Here is a 20,383-nt window from a genome sequence, read left to right on the forward strand (position 1 = left end):
GATGGAACTTGGGCTGGTGAGAGGGCTCAGTGGGTAGAAGGCTTGCTGCCAAGCCTGACCAGCTGAGTTTGGTTCCCTGGACCCACACTGTGGAAGGAGAGAGTCAACTCCAGTGAGTTATCCTTCTATCTCCATACTCTTGCTGTGGTTTGTGCACAAGCACACACACACACACACACACATACAAATACACACACACAAGTACACACACAAACACACCTACACACACACACACACACACAATATGAATAACAGAGGTGGATTATTTAGGGACGTTTTATGTTTCCTAATGTAGCACATTAGAAAATTAGAGCTTGCCATTGGAAATGCTGTTTGCTGGCTGTTGTCACCCATGAGGGTGATCAGTGTGGCCGCAGTGGTGACTTCCTGCTCAGCAGAGTATGAAAGGGTTACTTGTTTTCAATGAAATAAGCACATTTGCCTTTTACCCATCGTTTTAAAACTGGACCCATGTCACACGAGCCGTGTCATTAACCGATCAGTGAGAATCTGTTTGAGAGACAGAGCACCTCAAATCTAAATGGTCAGCTGTCTGGCATCTATTTATTCACTGTGTGTCTGTGTGTGTTGAGTCTGTCAGGGTGTGTGATACACAGACGGCTTGAACACAGATGCTTGCTGAGAGCTTACTTCTGGCCTCTTGGGCACCTCCATCCCCTCTGAAGACAGCAGAGCCTCAGAGTCCGTGGCAGGTCAGCCTCCACCACGGACTGAGGCTGGCAGAGGACACTCTGTTGTTACTGACTCTACCCTGCTCCCTGCCAGTGCCTGGCACCAAAACCTCACACGATTAAATCTGTGCTCATCCAGGGATGGCAAAGCTTGCCGCCCCTCTCACACAGCCCGGTGGAAGGGAGGATTCGCTTGCTATCCCTGTGTTAATTAAATGTGTTACCTTCGCACCTTTGGAATTAGATGGAGACGGAGGGGGAGCATGTTGAACTTACTTCTTCTAATTTTTTTTTATTCATCTCAAGATCGTGGTGCCCAGACCGCACCGTTTTCCAAGCAAGAAAATACATCGCTGACTCTCTTGAGGAGAAGTACACAGAACCAGTTATCCTGAATCTGGAGAAGACATGGGAAGAGAGTGATACACACACGCCTCTGATTTGTTTCCTGTCCATGGGCTCTGACCCCACCATCCAGATTGATGCACTGGCCAAAAAACTGAAGCTGGGTATGAAATTTAACAGCATACCTGTGTTTGCTCTGAATATCACCGTTTATAGGTGATTCTTAGAGAAGTATCTGTGGCCAGGCTTGGTGGTGCACATCTTTAACCTGGCACTCAGAAGGCAGAGGCAGGCAGATCTCTGTGAGTTCCAGGCTACCCTGATCTACAGAGTGAGTTGTAGACGAATTTCTAAGTGGTCTTATTAAATAAAAAACACGGAGCCAAATATAGGGGTGAAAGCCTTAGAGATTAGGAAAGTAGGAATAGCTACCAGCCAGCTTTACCTCACCATGCCGCAGCTTCCAAAGTGCTACTTCCTGTCCACCTGCACTTTATTGCCTTGCTGTTCTGCCCTCTCATTGGCTCTTAGTCCAGCTACCTCACTTCCTTGTCACTGCCTGTCTGTACAGACCTCCAGGTCTCTATGGTTGGTACTGGGATTAAAGGCATGTGTCACCACACTTGGCTCTGTTTCTTAGTGTGGCCTTGAACACAGAGACCCTGACTGCCAAGTGATTGGATTAAGGGCATGTGCTACCACTGCTTGACTTTTGTGTTTACTTAAAATGGCTTGCTATTTCCTCTGATCTCCAGACAAACTTTATTTATTAACATACAAATAAAATATCACCACAGTGAGTCTCAGACCAGCCAGGGTTACATACTGTGACCCTGTCTAAAAAGAAAGAATGAGAAAAAAGAAATTGTGTATGAAACAAAGCTATACTTAAAAATTGAGCTTTTCCCCTTCTTTTTATTCATTTGTATCTGAGACACAGGTGTCTTTGAGCAGCCAAGGAATAAAGCTATATCTATCACAGATTGTTTTATCAGCAGATGGCCATACTGTCGGCCAGCAGGTAGCAAGAGTAACGAGGAGCAATTGTCTGCTGCTGCCATGTTTATATAAAATGACACCGAAGCGTATTTTGTCACCAACTGAAAAACTGGAACCATTACTGTAATGTCTGATGACCAGGGATTCATTTGTTCATGCTTTCGTTCAATAACAAGTCAGTAATGAGTCACTTAGAGGTTTGGGGATAAACAGAACACAGCTGGAGAAGACAGATGTGAACAGAACTGAACAGGATGTGCGGCAACTGTAGCCACATTCTGTAGGAGTAAATGATGGCTCATAGGTCCATAGCTGCACAGATTCTGGAGAAAGCACCTCGTTTTTTAAGATCTTATTTTTAATTGTGTGTCCATGTGTGTCTGTGTGTAGATGTGTGTGTGTGAATGTGGGTACCCACAGAGGCTGGGAGAAGGTGTTGAATTCCCTGGAGCTGGGCTTACAGGCAATTGTGAACTGCCTGATGTGGGGGCTGGGGACTGAACTTGGGTCCTCTCTGAGAGTAGCAAGTTAGCAAGTTAGCCTCTTAGCCTCTGAGCCATCTCTCCAGCCCTAACCCCCTATAAAGGAGCACCACATTCTTGATATTAGATATATTTTTTCATTACCAATAGGAGACAGAAAGAATATTATCCCAGGGAGGGGAGTCAGGACAAAGAATTGTAGCGCCTAAACATGTCAGCAGTGATGGAGTCAGGGGGACTCAAGGATGGGGACATGGTAACAGGCTTGCACTATCCTATATCCACATACTCAGGGAACCTGGGTGTTGTTGGCATTGGTATATAAAGTCACTATAGCTGTACTTACAGAGTTAATTCCTTTACTTTATAAAGATTAGAAAGCATTTTATGGTCAGTGAGAGGGCTCAGCTGAAAAAGGTGTCTGCTGCCAAGACTGATGATCTGAGTTCAATTCCCGGAACTCATATAAAGGTGGAAGGTGACAACCAACTCTAGCAAGTTGTCCTCTGACCTCCACACTTAGGCCAAGGCATACATATGTGCACACACGTACACACACACACACACACACACACAGAGAGTCAGCCAGAAGGACACACACACACACACACACACACACACACACACACACACACGATAGTAAGATCATTTTTTAAAAAGTTCAATATCTATATTTGACTTTGCAAAGTTAGGAGCAGACTACCCTATGAAGTGACAGATGTGCCGCAGACATCAGCCCCAGACTCGCTGGTGAACAACTGAGTTGTATCCATTAAAGTCAGACTCGAGACAAAGATGTCTGCCCACTGCCACGGTGATTAAATGTCCTTGCGGAAGATATAGCTAATGTATTGTGAGGATCATAAATAAAAGATGTAACTACTGAAAAGGAGGGACCAAAAATGCCACCATTACTCTCAGACAATGTAATTGTCTAGCTTAAAACCACAAATGAATCAACTGAAAATTATCCTACTTAATAGAACAGTTCAGTAAGGTGACTACTCACAACATAAATATTTTTTAAAAAAATCAATTGTGCTTTCTTGTAAAAATAAAATGTAAAAAATTCCATTAACTTCGCAATAAAGATGAAATGGGTCATTTTTAAAAATACCCATTTAAGGAAAAATATAAAACTTTCTCAGTGACATAGAAAGTTAATTCAAATAAATAGAGTTAAAACTGATTCCCAGCATAAGAATTCAATATTGTAAAGGTGTCAATATTTTATAGATTAGTCTATAAATTGAGTGTAAGTCTAATTGAAATTCAAACATCATTTTCCCCTAATTGGATCCCAGGAAGATATTAGATCATCAGAAGCATAGATGGACAAGAATAGCCACAAAAGCTAAAAAAGAAAAAACAGTAATTGGAAATGAACACTCCTAAATTTTTAAAGCTTTATCAAATGGCAATAATTTAATCAGTATGCAGCTGGCTAAAAGCAAGTAAACAAATCAAGAGAGCAAAATGAAAGACCCCAAATTAGACACACACACACACACACACACACACACACACACACACACAGGAGCGTGCACTCACATATGCACACATAAACACATGCACACATAAACACATGCATACATGCGTGTACACTCTTTTGGAATCCAGCCTGTGTCTTTTGCTGTCATATCCCACCCTCCCTCTGGTTTTGGTATCTTCAGTTCTTTGTGCAGCACATTTTCTGGTCAGCACCATGGAAAGCCAGGTCCTTCTGAGAGGAAAGGAGGGAGGGAAACGGTGGTAAAATTGACGTCTTGTCATTGTGAGCTTCTTGTGTTGCAGAATGTAGAACTATCTCAATGGGACAAGGACAAGAAGTGCATGCTCGAAAGCTGATTCAGATGTCCATGCAACAGGTATGCAACCAGGAGCCATCACCATTTTGACCTAAGTGCTCCAATTCCTCCGTCCATCTGGTCTACCTTGGAAAGCCATGGTGATTGGAAGCTTCCTTCCTCTGATGTTCTTTTCCCATTCTTGTTGATGCATAGTCAGACCTTTGGTTGTCTGTGAACCTTACATCTCAAGGCAGTTTCCTCCTTAGAGCTCTATGGAAAGGACTGTTTTCTATGTCTTTTTCAAGCTTGCTGTTTTCTATGGTCCACATTCACCTTTGTTTTTCTGTTTCATTCCATCCATCTACCCATCCATCCATACATTTATCTATTTACAATCTGGAAGGCACAACATCTGGTTCCTAAGGTTACAACTCCAGCCATTTTGGAATTTCATGATCACTATTAATAAAGGGACAAATCGGGACAGTTAAATTTCAATTTTCAGTTAAAGGCGGGCTTTCATTTTTCATTAATGGATCGTTGTGGGCAAATAAGAAATAGTTGAGGACTTTCTGTTTAAATATTGATGATGATTTTTATGGAAGTGGAATGTTGAGAAGTGGTTGGCGTTGTGCCTAATAAATACACAGATCGTTAACTTTCTAGAAATGCTTTGCAGATAGCCCTCTCGGCTGTAATAAGAAAGGGCGTAATTTATAAAAGTAAGACAAAAATCTTGGTTTGTTTTAAAGTGTTTGGTCTCATCATGTCTGTGGCGACTTTGTCATGGCTTTCCCCTGGGAATTAATGACCAGTGAGGGTTAATGGTCCAAAGCTCTACTTAGCTCATCAAAATTTCAAGCTGGTCATTAATTCTCAAGTGCCCTAAGCCTTAATCTTTATCACCTAATTAAATTCAATAATAAATTATATTTAATTTATATATCAAGGCAATGATGTGCAATTATTTCTACGTGAGTCAAGTCTTCCACCCCTTTGGGTGATTTGTCTCTTCTACTTTGGGCAAGAGTGGTCCTTTTTGTAGTTTCAGTGAATGGTAAAACTTTTAATTTAAATATTAAATTTACTTTCAACTTCTTTGGGGTGATAGTTTTTGTAACTTCCATATCTGTTTCTCACAATGTATTGATAATGGCATTATCAGAAAGAAAAGAAAATAACAAATACAAGTGTGGCCGTACTGTGACCTTGAGAAACCCCAGATTTCAAACACATCTGATGTTGTTGAATACCGAGTAAAGGACCAGGAAGTACTGTGTTCATGATGCTGAGTTCCATCTTCTCCTAGAGAACTCACTATGAGCCCAGTGCATCCATCCTCTTTGCTGCGTGAGCCAGCCCGACTCAGATTTTTTCCTCCCAGTTGAAGGCACGTTTTAAATACATTATCATGCATTACTGCATTTGACAGTTTATAGATGCAGTTATCTAGTCTACCGTAGTAGACTAGATATTTAATATTTAGATGTATCTAAATATTAAAATATTGATGTACTGGGCGCGGTGAAGCATACCGGTAGTTTCAGTACTTGGAGGTCAGGAGAAAGAGACTTGAGAGTTCAAGGCTACATGATGAGTTCAAGGCCAGCCTGAACAGTAGAGCCAGGCACTGACCCAGCAAGTGAGTGGCTGGTCTTGTTTTCATAGGGGGAGTGATTGTTTCTGATGACTGACTGTTAAAAACTGCTTTATTTAACCGTTTAGGTGGAGCTTAATAAATCATGTTCTCAGGAGTCCCTGGGAAATGTGATGACGATTTAGAACTTGGTTAGCAAATGGCCACCACATACATCACCTCTGACTTTCAGAAGGTGACAAGCTCTTTTATGGATGGCGGTGAAGCTGTCTTCGTGGTTTGAGGCTGCATGGATTCTGACATACATTAGGCAAGGCTGTGCAAGTTACCAACCTCACCATTAGATGGCGCGCACACTCAAGTTTTCATTTCTAATCTCTGAGGAGCCAAGTGCAACACTCGTTAGCCACTTGACTTCAAGTCACCAAATTGGGCCAGGGACAGATGACAGTATTAACATGCAGCTTTTTTTTTTAAATTAGTACATATAGGCTCAAAATAAAACAATCATGCCGTAAGCAAACTTATTTTTGAAATGGTGCATTTTGTTTTGGTAAAATAATCACAAGGTATAAAAAATAAATATGAGCTCTTTTTGTTTTGTTTTGTTTTTGGATACAGGGTGGTTGGGTATTACTGCAAAATTGTCACCTTGGTCTAGAATTCATGGAAGAATTACTAGAGACGTTGTTGACCACAGAATCCATGGAGGACTCTTTCCGAGTATGGATAACCACTGAGCCCCACGACCGATTTCCAATTACATTACTCCAGGTTTGTGACTGAGAGTTAACCAAGTCCACGGCATGATTCATGATGGATGGCACTGAAGGGTGGGTGGGAAGGGCAAGAGGATTCCTTAGATAAAGGTGCTTGCCACCAAGCTCGACAGCCTGAGTTTGCTCTTCAGAACCACGTGGTAGAAGGAAAGAACAGGTTCCTACAAGTTGTCCTCCGCCCTTCACGTGTGTGCACTGTGGCATCTGCTGGGCCACCCGAAGAATAAATAAATGTCATGAAACTTTTAAATGAGGGAACACAACAGGGTGTATTAATCTTGACTAGAGTCATCAGGCTTATGTAGTACTTCCACAAAAGAATTCTAAGGCCATATTAATTTGTTCATGGATCAAATGTAATTGGCTTTTACTCTGACGAATTCCAGCCCACACACTCTATGCTATAAGCATGTTGTTATTGTTACCTAACATATCATGATTTCTCTTTTATTAGTTAATTGATTCACTATATGTATATGGTTGTTTTGGCTGTATTTATGTATGTGTACCACATGCATGCAGTACCCTTGGAGACCAGGAGAGGGGACTAGATCCCTCGGGATTGGGGTTATAGAGACAGTTGGAAGCTGCCTTATGGGTGCTGGGAACTGAACCTGGGTCCTCTGCAAGAGCAGCCAGTGTTCTTAACCACTGATCCATCTCTCCAGCCCCCATACCATGATTTCAGTTGCATTCTTTATAGTACTTTGTAACAGTAAGACAACTGCTTCTCCCAACAGACTTCTCTCAAGTTCACAAATGAGCCACCCCAAGGTGTTCGGGCAGGCCTGAAAAGGACATTCGCTGGGATCAACCAAGACCTTCTGGACATCAGTAACTTACCCATGTGGAAACCCATGCTCTACACAGTGGCGTTTCTGCACTCCACCGTGCAGGTAACCTGGAGAGCAGTGTTCACTAGGGGGCGCTAATGAGTTGGTGTGGCCACCATGGGAGAAGTTCCTGGGGGGATGGCATCAGCCTCCCACCCCTCACTTCCCCCCTGGCAGTTCACCCCATCTGGCTTAGTATGCCTTTGTCACAGATTCCGCCTGCACCCCCACTGTGCAACTGCCAGCTTCGTGGGTACAGAGGTCTTGCCTTTGATCCTGCCGACTCACTCTCCTGAGGTCACAGCATTGTGAGGTCATAGTCACAGTGCCTTGGTCATTTTTTTCCTTACTCTGAGACCTGCCCAAGGGAAGCAGTTTAAGGGGGGAGGGATTTACTTTGGATCACAGCTGCAGATGGTTAAGTCAGATGGCTCGGGACACTCGACATCAAGACAAGGAAGACACGTTCGTGTCAAGAGCATGTGGCAGAGGTTGGTCACCCTGTGGTGGCCAGGAGACAGAATACTGCCACAGACCAGATACCCCTCAAATTCTAAACCCTCAGGGACCGACTCCCTGCAACCCAACCCCTCCAAAAATGGCACTGCCAACTGGACACTCGGCCTTCCACACATGAGCCTGTGGGGGGCGTTTCCTACTCACACCATAACACGGAGCAAAGTAAATGTTTGTACAATGAACGAAGAGATTATTAAGAGCCAAACTTGGTCTTGAAAGTGCCTGGGTTGGCCAAGAATTTGATCCACACCCTCTCGGATAGTAACAACTACTGCTTTTCAAGATAGGGTTGCCACCACGTTCAAAAGGGGGCGATTGCCCTGGGGAGACGGCTCAGTCAGCCCAGTGCTTGCCCTGCAGCAGAGGGACCCGAGTTCAACCCCCAGAACCTTCGTATAAAGAGCTGGGCGTGGTGGCACACACTTGTAGTCTCAGGGCTGGGGAGGCAGAGGCAAACAGATCCTTGACATTCACCAGCTAGCCAGCCTAGACTACGTGGTGAGTTCCAGGCCAGTTAGAGGGTTTAAGTATCAACCCTCGATGGTTGTCTCCTGGCTTTCATGTACACACACACACACACACACACACACACACACACACACACACACACAAATACAAAAAAATAAGGCAATTGAGTCTTAGAGAGCCTGTATCATCCATGGTAGATCTGGGGTGTCTTGGCTGTAATTCTTAGTAGTTGACGTGGGGGAAAGGTAACCATGGTCCCCACCCTGTTAGGCTGTGCTGATTAACTTCTGTTAATTATTACTAAATGCTTATTTTAATTAATTGTTTATGTTGTAATTTTATAGTAACTAAGAAACCTTATAGGATTTTTTTATTTCTTTTTTTCCATATATATATATATTTTAATTAAGAGCTTTTCTAATCATTTAACATACCAACAAAGATTCCCCTGTCCTCCCTCCTCTTGTCCCTGAGTCTTTCCCCTGGGTATTTTTACTCCAGGGCTGGGAAGCTAATAGTGGAATGTCAGTATAAAAAAAGATTGAGGGCCGGGCGGTGGTGGCGCACGCCTTTAATCCCAGCACTTGGGAGGCAGAGCCAGGCGGATCTCTGTGAGTTCAAGGCCAGCCTGGTCTACAGAGCGAGATCCAGGAAAGGTGCAAAGCTACACAGAGAAACCTTGTCTCAAAAAACAAACCAAACAAACAAACAAACAAAAAATCGAGGGTCTGGCAAGATGGCTCCAGTAGGTAAAGGTGCTTGCTGCTAAACCCGACTACTAGAATTCCGTCCTTAGAGCACATGGTGGAAGGAGAGAACTGACTCCTGAAAATCCTCTACCCTCTGCCCTCTACCCTCAAAAGTTATGCTATGCCATGATGTGCACACACACACACGTGTGTGTGTGTGTGTGTGTGTGTGTGTGTGTGAGAGAGAGAGAGAGAGAGAGAGAGAGAGAGAGAGAGAGAGAGAGAGAGAGAGAGAACATAAAACAAAATATAGTTTTTTTTCAATTGAGAGCTCAGTGTATGATGTGCTTGCCACCCAGGCATGAAGCCAGAGTTTGATCCTGGAGACTCATGTGAAAAATCAGAGCAAGGCCACATGTGTCTGCCACACCAGGAGAGTGAGGTGGGAGGGGTGAGAGTCGGGGGAAGGGAGGTGCAGAGAGACGGATCTCTGCATCCCTTGACCAGCTGCTGGTCTGGTCAGATTGGTGGATTTGAGGTTTAATGAGAGAATCTGTCTTTTAAAAAAAATGCCTAAGTGTGCTTTTAGGTTTTTGTTTTGTTTGTTTTGTTGTATGTGTGTGTGTGCGCGTGTGCGTGTGCGCGTGCATGCAGGTGTACAGATGCCTGAGGAGGTCAGAAGAGGACATCAGATATCTTGGAGCTGGAGTTATTGATGGCTATGAGCCAACTAAGTGGGTGCTTGGAACTGAACTGTGGTTCCCTGGGAGAGCAGTATGAGCTCTTCACTACTGAGCCATTTCTCTCTCTCTCTCTGCGCGTATATATGAATCTTAAGTGTAAAAGATACCTGGGTTCTGATGCACACAGGGAAGCTTGAGATGTAAATTCTCAAAGGAATGCTTGTGGCTAAGATGCAGTGGTGATGGTGGTGATGATGATGGTGGTGGTGGTGGTGACGATGATGATGATGATGATGGAGCCAGTCGTGGAGGATGGGAAGACTCGATTTTCATTGAAGAACTTCCGATGTGATTTTGATATACAACAAAAGTTGAGAACGATGCTACCCAAACAGCCACTGCGTTTCAGGGAGGGGTCTGCTGCCATTTGGGGAACGTTCTCATGTCTGGGAATCCCTCTCCTCATCCTTGGGTTTTGCCCACAGAGTTTCTAACACCTGAGACCTATCTAGTGGTTTACCCACGGAGGTTTTACTGTTTCTTTGCTACGGTCGTCCTGCTCTTGGTCCAGGATAACAAGCCCCTGAAGGATTCTGGGATCTCCAGAGTCCTGCAGTGGTAGTTATAAAGGTGAACTTTTTTTTTTTTTAAATCTCAGCCTTTAAAGTAATTTAAACATTCAATAAACACAGTCGTATCACCAGGGCCCAGGAAATGCCACCACCACCGTGTTTTCATTCAGGAAAGTGTTTGCGTCCTCTGTGCTTTGTTCTGTCTGGGTGAAGTCTTGACCAAATACCCCTTTTCAAAATTAACCGTGCACGTGAAAGTTCTTGCTTTGGCAAGCATGCTTATTTAGAAGATCCTTATTTAAGTGTTTCTGAATTAAAGCAACATGATGCAAGCTTCTCTTTCCCATTCCCCTGTCATCATGACTCCTGCTGGTTCTGACCATCTTTGTGATTTTTAGCCTCTCATCATTACGTTCGTATCGCCTAGTATGGACTGTATCTTTCATTTTATTGGGTACTTCATTTCCCTACTTTACTAGGTTTGATGGTTAACTACAGCCAATGAAGTGCACTGAGCCACACATAAAATCAGGGTGAGCTTCAGCCCCGTTAGCATAGCCATTGAGCATTCTCTCACCAGTGATCTCGGGACGTTTCCGTATTTCATAGGTAGTTCCGTTTTGTGTATTCCTCAGGGGGAAAAGGAACTCTGCAAAGTGCTTGCCATGAGGACTTGAGTTTAGATTCCCAGAACTCCTGTCAAATGCTGCCTGTGGCAGCCCATATCTGTCATCCCAGAGCTGGGGGAAAGCAGAGTCAGGGGGATGGATCCCTAGGGTGTGTTGGCCAGCCCATCTAGCCTAATCAGGTTCAGTGAGAGACTCTGTGTCAAAAAATAATATTGAGAGTGATACAGGAAGACATCCAGCTTTGACTTCTACACACATACACACACACACACACACACACACACACACACACACACACAAGCACACGCACGTGTGCACACACACACACAGAGGGGAAGAACTAGATGGTTCAAACTGTGTACGGAGTACTCCAGCCCTCTTAAAATCATCGCATTCCTGCTTACCAATGTCTTTGAGTTGGGGGAGCTTTGTGTTAGAATCTATCTATATCCTACCCTGAAGGAAGTGAGCCTGGGTCCCTGCTGCTCCCAGAGCTCGCCCTGGACTGCAGCACGACCTCCAGCCTGCCATCCTCTCCACAGACTTGTGCGTCTGTGTTTTCTCCGTGCCTTCACCAACCCTGCAAGCCTCTTGTCCACTCTCACAGAGCAGCCTCATTTTTGCTGTGAACCGGAAGCCTTGAGTCGAGTGTCTGTTTTTTTCCCTCCCCCAGGCTTATCGTCCTGGTTAATTTCAGCAGCTAATTGCATTTGCTGTCACATTGTCCTTTTCTTGTTTCTGGGTCTTATTTTCTCGACTAGATGAAAACTTCTTGAGAACACATGTATTCTAATGTTTTTCTATTGTACTAATAAGACCTTGGCCCAGGGCTTCCAAAATACTAATTGGACTGAAGAGATTCAACATTCTAATTAAACCTCAAAATCTCCCTCATCCAAGATTCCAGATGAGCTTCCAGCCCCCACTGCTTTGATAAGCTGAGTGTATTTTTTTCTCTTTTCTTTATTTTGATGCTTTTTCATTACATTTTTGTTTATTTGAGGTGGGGGGGGGGCATGTGACATAGCATACATATGGGCCGAGAACAGCTTCAGGGAACCGGTTCTGTCCGCCCACCTTGTGGTCGTCAAGGCTTTCGAGAGCATGTTTATCTGCTGAGCCATTTCTCTGGGCCTCTTCCTTTTTTCCTTTATTGTCATTTAGAGAGATCAGTGGGTGGGCGGATGCATGTACAGATGGACACGAGACCTTGAAATGATTTTTGTGAAGGAAAAAAAAAAAGCATCCACCAAGATCTTGTCTTTTTTAAGAGAATATTTTCCCCAAGATCAACTCACCTGTCTTGGGCTTCAGTGAGCCGACCTGAAAAGAGAATGCTTTCAATGAAAATGGGTGAGAAGCGGCATGATAGGAGGCAAGCTTTGGTACGGGGCAATTTCTGAAGATGGCATTGAAGGACCAGGGGAGTTGCCATCACTCTGTGCATATAAATGGAAGTGTTTCCATGGAGCCAGTTCAAGCATCCCCAGTAATTGTAAAGAAAGAATTACATCTCACTCAGCCCTCTGTCTAATTGAGCCTTAAATTTCAAAAATTAAGTCAAATGATTAGGTAAAATTCACTGTAGATTTTTTTATTTTATTTTATTTTTTGCAAAAATGGATCGTGTTCCCATTTTACTAAGTGACTTAGGCTGTGCTGTGTGACACTTACACAATGGAGGAAACCACAGAAATGGTTTGCTTGTGGCTATCTGGAAAGCCCCATGCCACCCTGGAGAAAAATCTGGAAGAGTCTCACCTCAATGTTTCTGACATCTACTCAAGAACTTCAAAACTCTGAGTTAGCCTTGGAATCGACCTCACTTGGGGGTTGGGGGTGTTTCCTTCATTAGGATAAGTGACTGACCCCAGCATGGCTCAGGTAACTGTGAGTCTTTTCACCAAAAGGAAGACAAAGACGGAAGACTTTGGCCAAGCTTCCAAATCTGGTTAAAGGACCAAATATTTTAGCATGAGGCAACAAGATAAGCCAACTCTCTTGGTTAGTTTTGCTGTCAACTTGACACACTTGGGAAGAGATAGACCCCAACTGAGGAACTGTCTCTATCATATTGGCCTGTGGTATGTCCAGGGGGGCATTCTCTGATTGTTAGTTGATGTAGGTTCCACTATGGGTGGTACCATCCCTAGGCAGGTGGGCCTGAGCTGTGTAAGAAAGTTAGCTGAGAGTAAACCAGGAAGCAAACAGGTAAGAAGTGTTCCTCCATGGTCTCTGGTACAGTTCCTGCCTCTAGGCTCCTGCCTCCAGGTTCCTGCTGTGGCTGTCCTTGATGATGGGCTGTAACCTGTAAGTCAGATAAATCCTGTCTTCCCTCAAGTTGCTTTTGGTCATGGTGTTTATCACAGCAACAGAAACCAAACTCTGTGGACATGAAGGGAACATGAATGCTGAGTCTGGAAGCCATGGGAAGAAGCACACAGTGTTAGGACCGCAGTCTGCCCTCTGCCAACAGCATGCCCCCACTCCTTGTCACCTTCTCTGTGGACACGGTGGGACGGCGTGCTTTAGAACTCTCAAGTGTGCATGTCTTCCTAGTATACATTGCAGACATTTTTAACTCAGTCCAAATTCCTGGGATTGTCTGGTCAGCTTTTAAAAAATTATCTTTCTAATTAACAAAGTATCGGACTTCTTCGTGGCATTTTCAAACAAATTTTGTTTTCACTGACTCTCCCCACTTCTTCCCCATCTCCCCGCCCCTCCTTGTAGCCTTCTATCCCCAGTAGCCCCCCTTTGCTTTCCGGTCACGTGACTCCTGTCCTTCTCCAACTCCCTTTTCAACACCTCTTTATCCTCTCTTGTATCTCCTTTGGTTTCATAGCCTATATGCACACTCACACCCACTTAAACATATATATGTATGTTTATATATGTGTGTGAAACACAAGCTAGGATCTGTACATCCATGAGAGAGAATATGTGATATTTGTCTCCCTGGAGCTAAGGGACCTAACTTAATAGTAAACTTTCCAGGTACACTTGTTTTCCTGAATACTTCATGATTTTCTTTTTCTCTTGAAAGTGGAATAAAATTCCGTTAGGTATATGCCACATTTTCCAGTATCCATCCATCTGCTGATGGACATCCATGCTGCCCCCACTTACTAGCTATTGTGAAGAGAGCAATAATGAACATGGATGTGCAGGTATCTCTGTGGCAGGAAGCAGAGTCCTTTAGGTGATGCCCAGGAGCGGTGTGGCCTGGTTTCCGTAATGGCTTCACTAGTATGAGCTCCTCTTTCCCTACACCCTCACCAGTGTTTGTTGTCTGTTTTCTTGACAGTCGCCACTCTGACTGGGTGGGGGATGGAATCTCAAAGTAGCTTTAATTTGTGTTGCCCTGATGGCTAGGGATGTTGAACACTTTTAAAAATACTCATCGGCCATTTGTGTCTCTTCTTTTGAGATCTGTTTATTTTAATAGTCCATTTATTAGTTGGCAGGAATTTCTTTTGGTGCTTAATTTTTGTAGTTCTTTGTATATTCTATGTACTAACCCCCTGTCTGAAGTATAGCAGACAAAAGCTCTCCCCCATTCTGTAGGCTGTCTGTTTGCCCTGCTCATGTCTTTTTTCTGTGTAGAAACTCTTTTTCTTGGGCTGGTTGTCCTTCTTTAATCAATTAGTTAAGTGATGGGGACGAGAGTCACATTAACGTGGCAACCAAAGTCAAGAAGTACAGGTCAAGAAGTAATGGGCGCACCTCCCCGTTTTTGAGAGGGCTCTGAATTTCTTTGTTTTCTGGACTTCTTCTTCTCCCTGAGGGTCAGAACAACTGGATCTAAATTAATGCTAATGGTTTCGTTAATAGTTTAAAAGCATACCTTCAAATTCAGCGATTAAAACCTCCTGGCTTGCAGAATTTCTTCTATAACTTGTTCATGATTTTATCCTAGCTAATAGATTTCCTCAAAAGGTGGGCTTGTGTAGTAAGTGAGGCTTGGAACAGCAGCAGTAAGAAGAAATGGCTTATGAAGACTTCAGTGTGTGTGTGTGTGTGTGTGTGCATGCGAGGGTGCATGTGTGCATCCTCAAATGTGTTGGAGAAGGCAGAGGAGAGAAAGAAGAGTTAGTATGTATTCAGAAAAGCTGAATTGCTGCCCATGTAGATTCTTAATCTAGACACTAGTATTGAGGCTCCAGAGGATGTATGAGACTCTCCTTAAAGATTCGCATGTGCCAGGCAAGGGCAGCTGATAGCATAGAAACTACTCATCTGTATGACTTTATGGGTTTACAGGGCTGGGAGTTATTTGGGCTACCATTTATATGCCTTCAAAAGGGCCTCCAGGGCTCTGGGGTGGAGATGCCTCAGTCAGCAAAGCACTTACTTTGCAAGTTTGAAGATCTAAGTTTGATCCCTAGGACCCATGTTCAAGTCCTAGGCATGGGGACATGTGCTTGTAATCTCCACTTTGGGGAGGTGGAGGCAGGAGGGTTCCTGGGGCTTGCTGGTCAGCCTGTCTAGCCTAGTTGGTGATCTCTAGGTCAAGGAAAAATCCATCTCCAAAGAGGTAGATAGCCTTCCTGAGGTTGTCCTCTGGCCTCCACATATTCACATGGACACAGAGTGACACACAGTAGTCTCCAGAATATTAGAGCAGCTCCATCCTTTGAACCGAGTCCAGTCTGATGGTGCATGGGAACTTTGAACTGCCGTGGTTCCGTAGGTGTCTTCCAGCTCTCACTCAGGTAGGCAGTGGCAGTGGTGTGAAAGGCGGTGTGGGAGTTTGAAGACAGCTGTGTCGTGTGTACAATAGAAAGTCTTAGTTTTCAGACCCCGAGATGGACAAATTACAGAGCGAAGCTAACAGGGAGTCATGTTCATGAATGCGTGAGTTCTTCAACTTGAAAGATCTCAGCCCCTGCATTTGACTTCCCAGACTCTCAGGAGGCAGACTTAGAATAGCAACAAATTCAACAGGCATTCATTAAGAGTCTCCTGCAGTTCCCTGAGGAGTTGTCAATGGAGACCTAGACAAGTTTGTCTTTGTTCCAGACAGGTCTCATGTAGCCCAGGCTGCCCTTGAACTCACTATGTAGTCAAAGATCACCTTGAACTTCTGATTCTTCCTGCCTCTATCTTCCAACTAAGATTACAGGCTTGTGCTACTATGACAACCTACTAGACTTAAATAAAACAACAACAACATCCCCCCAAACCAATAGCTACAACTTGACGAATAATTTGGAAATTGTTTGTAAATCATTAGCTATAGCCATAAATAATATTTAATGGTTACTATATCTCATATTATACATAATGCTTATTTTTGTTTTTGTTTTGAGACAAGGTCTTGCTGTGTAGCCCAGGCTGACTTTGAAGTCACAACCCTCCTGTTTTAGCCTCCCAAGTGCTGGGACCACCTTGTCCAACTATGTACTGCCCTTTAATAGTTTTTAATTTGTATTTTTAAAAGTATTTTTATTCTTTGAGTGTGTGAGTGTGTGTGCGTGTGTGTGTGTGAGAGAGAGAGAGTGTGTGTGTGTGTGTGTATACACATTCACACACTCGAGTGAGTGCCAATGCCGCAGTAGAATGGAACTCAGGCCATCAGGCTTGTTGACAAGCCCCTTTCCCCACAGAGCCATCATCTCACTGACCCCCTACTGTTCTTTTTCAAACAGTGTCAACTTGCCTTAGTAATGACGCTTTTGTTTTTCTTAAACTTTATTACACTAGCAGTAATAGAGGGGTTGGCAGGGGCTGTAGTTCAGTGGTACAGCGCTTGCCTCTCATGCCCAAGGGTCCCAGGTTTGACTCCCCAGCTTCACAAACAAGGGTCCAACTACATACAGTGTTTGGCTCAGTGGTTGGGAACATATTTGGCAGCTCATGGCTGTCTGTAGCTCCAATTCCAGGGGCTCCGACACCCTCACACAGACATACATGCAGGCAAAACACCAATGCACATGAAATAAAAATAAACCAACCAAAAAAAAAAAATCCCAGCTGAAGCCAGGCAGTGGCGCACACCTTTAATTCCAGCACTCGGGAGGCAGAGGCAGGCGGATCTCTGTGAGTTCGAGGCCAGCCTGGTCTACAGAGCGAGTTCCAGGACAGGCTCCAAAGCTACACAGAGAAACCTTGTCTTGAAAAACAAAACAAAACAAAACAAAAACAAAACAAAACAAAACAAAAAACAAAAAGGAAAAACCCCAGTTGACACTGACTTTCTTTACTCTTTTTAAGGAACGACGAAAATTTGGTCCCTTGGGGTGGAATATTCCCTATGAATTCAATTCTGCCGACTTCTCGGCCAGTGTCCAGTTCATTCAAAACCACCTCGATGAGTGTGATATTAAAAAGGTGAGTGCAATTGTTGGGCTTTTGCCTGTCTGTTTTCTAGTTTATTGTTACAGCCTATGACATGGAATGAACTAGCTGAGGTCTCCCTGGGAACCTCTTCCAGAGGGACAGGGACAGTACTCTAATCAGCTGGTCCACTCACTTTCTCCTCCCCTAACCAACATACTCACATCTTGTTTCCCTCTCCTGAAGGTGCCTGTCAGTATCATGATGAAACTCTGTGCTGCAAAAATACAGGCATGTCCCTATTGCCACTCCTGGGCCCCCACTCCTGGGTCCCACGAGAAGTGGGGTGACCTCAGTCAGGACTGCCTTCTCTCATCTTCCTCCAGCTAGCCGATGAGGCGGTTCTTTTTTTTTTTTTTTTTTATCTTAAGCCCCTTTCACCATTAAAAAAAAAAGTTTATTTATGTATTTACTTATGTGTGTGTGTACTCAAGTATGTACCCTTGGAAGCCAGAAGAAGGCATCAGATCCCCTGGACTCGGAGTTACAGATGGTTGAGTCACCATGTGGGTGCTGGGAACCAAATCTGCGTCCTCATCAAGTGCTTGTAACAGCCGAGCCATCTCTCCAGCCTCTGACCCCTCCGCTGTGTTTTGTGGTGGTACTAGAGATTGAACCCAGGGCTTCACACATGCTCAACAATGCTGTCACCAGACTACATTCCCAACCATGAAGTCACTTCTTTTCTTAATTTGTTACATTTGTTTGTTTGTTTGTGGATTGTGTGTTTGTGATGTACGTGCATGAGTGCAGGCATTCATGCACCACGGCACACATATGTAGGCCAGAGGACAATTTTCACGAGCTTGTTCCCTCTTTTTAGCTTGTGGGTCCTGGGATAGGAACTCATGTCTTCAGGCTGGATACCAAGTGCTTTTACATGCTGAGCCCCAAGAACTTAGCTCATGTCTTAATTTTTAAGTTCAAGCATATAAATAGCAACTACATTTTTTTTGGCAGTACTGGGGATTGAACTTACAGCCTTGCACATGCTAGACAGTTTCTCAACCACTGAGTCATACCTCATCCCCAGTGGTCACTTCTAGTGATGGTTGCTAATCATCATGGTGTAGACTTTCCAGTCTCCATGGTGCTTATGTATGCATTTTTGCCCATACCATCATAAAGTTGGCATAGAAGGTGTCACCAGTATTCCCATTTAACTGAATGGGTGGCTTCCTCAAGGTCACGTAGCTGGGAGTGCAAGCCTGGTTGTCTCTACTCACAGGCTGCGAAGGGTTGGAAATCTACCCTTTCAGGCTCATAGGTAAGTCAGTGAGCCTTTCGACCCATTTCCTCCTCCATAAAGTAATGGTAGCATCTTTGAGGAACAGAAGAATTAGTGCATAATAGAGGCTCAGGAGAGACCACTTTCACTCTGTGTCTCTCTCTCCCTGCCCATAGTAGGACTCTTCCAGGTTACTATAGCCACTGTGGTAGCGTTAGGATTCTGGTGAGCCATGATGAATGTCCACCTGGGGTGGACAGAAGTTAGAACCAAGCTGTCGTTTTCTCCTGAAATGGCAAAAGGACAATAAATTAAGACTGTGGCAGTGTGATGAAAAATTGTATTGTATAGGATCATATTCTGCAGTTATTTATCATGTCAGCATATATAAATAATAGCTGCCTTGAAATGGTTGCTTTGAAAGGCAACCACGCTGAAAAATACAAGTTTAACCAATAAGTAAATAAAAATAAGAATCCGAAATCTGACTCATCCTTACTTTTCCTTGACTCCAAATACACTGAGTTGTTTTTTTTTAAATATCTATGAATAGCAGAATTATATTGCTAGTATAAGATTGCTAAGAAATTAATGACTACATTGATACGGTTTTAGCTTACAGAATGAGACAGCACAGGATTGCATTGTGGAAAAGTCTTGGGAATAAATATTTTCTTATTTGTTCTCCTACTGATTCTGGAAAAATCTATTGCTAGGAAAGAACATTAAAGCTCCCCGTCCTTGATCCTGCTCCTCTCTTCATTAGGCACCACCCCTGTCCCTCTGTCACAGAGCGGCGTTTACTGTAATGAGGGTTACTGGTGATCACAATCAAGGAGAGGACAGCACTGTCTTATATTTCTGTTTGACATAATCCACAGTCACCTTCTCTTCCAATGCTTACTATTGTCGATTTTTCTTTGGTGAACAAACTGGAGCGGGTCCAGCCACATGGTAGTGAGTTATTCATATGAGATGAAGAATAATTTTCGATGCAGCCGTTCAAGTTTCATTCAGCGGCTGTGATAAAACGCTCTTACTGGAGGCGACTTGCAGGGGGGTGGGGGAGGCTTACTTGGTTTACACTCGCAGGTCACTGTTCATCGTTGACGGATGTCACAGCAGGAACCTGGAGGCAGGAACTGTGGTGGAACACTGCTTGCTGGCCCACTCACTCAGCTCATGCCTCACCGGCGTTCTTACACAGCCTAGGGATCCCTGTGTAGGAAACATCACCACCTATAGTGGTTCCCCCATAGAAATGCCCACAGAGCAACTCAGTAAAGATGATTACTCAGTTGAGACTTTTTCCCCCTCAGGTACTTGTAGCCTGTGCCAAGTTGATAGTTAATGTTAACTGGGACAACAGCCTAGCCAGCATTCTCTTTTCCAGAACTTTCCTATAGTGCTAGGCCCCGAGTGTTCTCTCTGGCAGTGGATAATCCTACCTTATTTATAATACAGGGTGTATCGTGGAGTACGGTCCGGTATATGATTGGAGAAGTACAGTATGGAGGCAGAGTGACAGATGATTTTGACAAACGGCTGCTTAACTGCTTTGCCAGAGTAAGTCAATTCTGGGAGGGAAACGTGTGGAGATAAATTCTGTGGTGTTTTCCTTTAAAAAAAAGTATGCATTTTATTTTTAATTATGAATATGTACATGTGACTATGTGCACATGAGTGCCAGTACCCGTGAGGGCCAGAAGAGGGTGTCAGATACCCTGGACCTGGAGTTG

At 43.9% G+C, this 20,383-nt stretch overlaps 1 protein-coding gene across 1 annotated transcript in view; it reads left to right on the forward strand.

The window, feature by feature from the left end:
* Dnah8 (dynein axonemal heavy chain 8) overlaps window positions 1–20,383 on the forward strand; it is a 239,804-nt gene that overhangs the window by 166,670 nt on the left and 52,751 nt on the right. Inside the window, 6 exon segments of the mRNA XM_059282134.1 lie at window positions 999–1,201; window positions 4,313–4,386; window positions 6,527–6,679; window positions 7,425–7,580; window positions 17,294–17,410; window positions 20,109–20,210. Of these exon segments, the coding sequence (XP_059138117.1) occupies window positions 999–1,201; window positions 4,313–4,386; window positions 6,527–6,679; window positions 7,425–7,580; window positions 17,294–17,410; window positions 20,109–20,210 (805 nt within the window).

This window comes from Peromyscus eremicus, chromosome 16_21 (assembly GCF_949786415.1).
Source record: "Peromyscus eremicus chromosome 16_21, PerEre_H2_v1, whole genome shotgun sequence".
NCBI lineage: Eukaryota > Metazoa > Chordata > Mammalia > Rodentia > Cricetidae > Peromyscus > Peromyscus eremicus.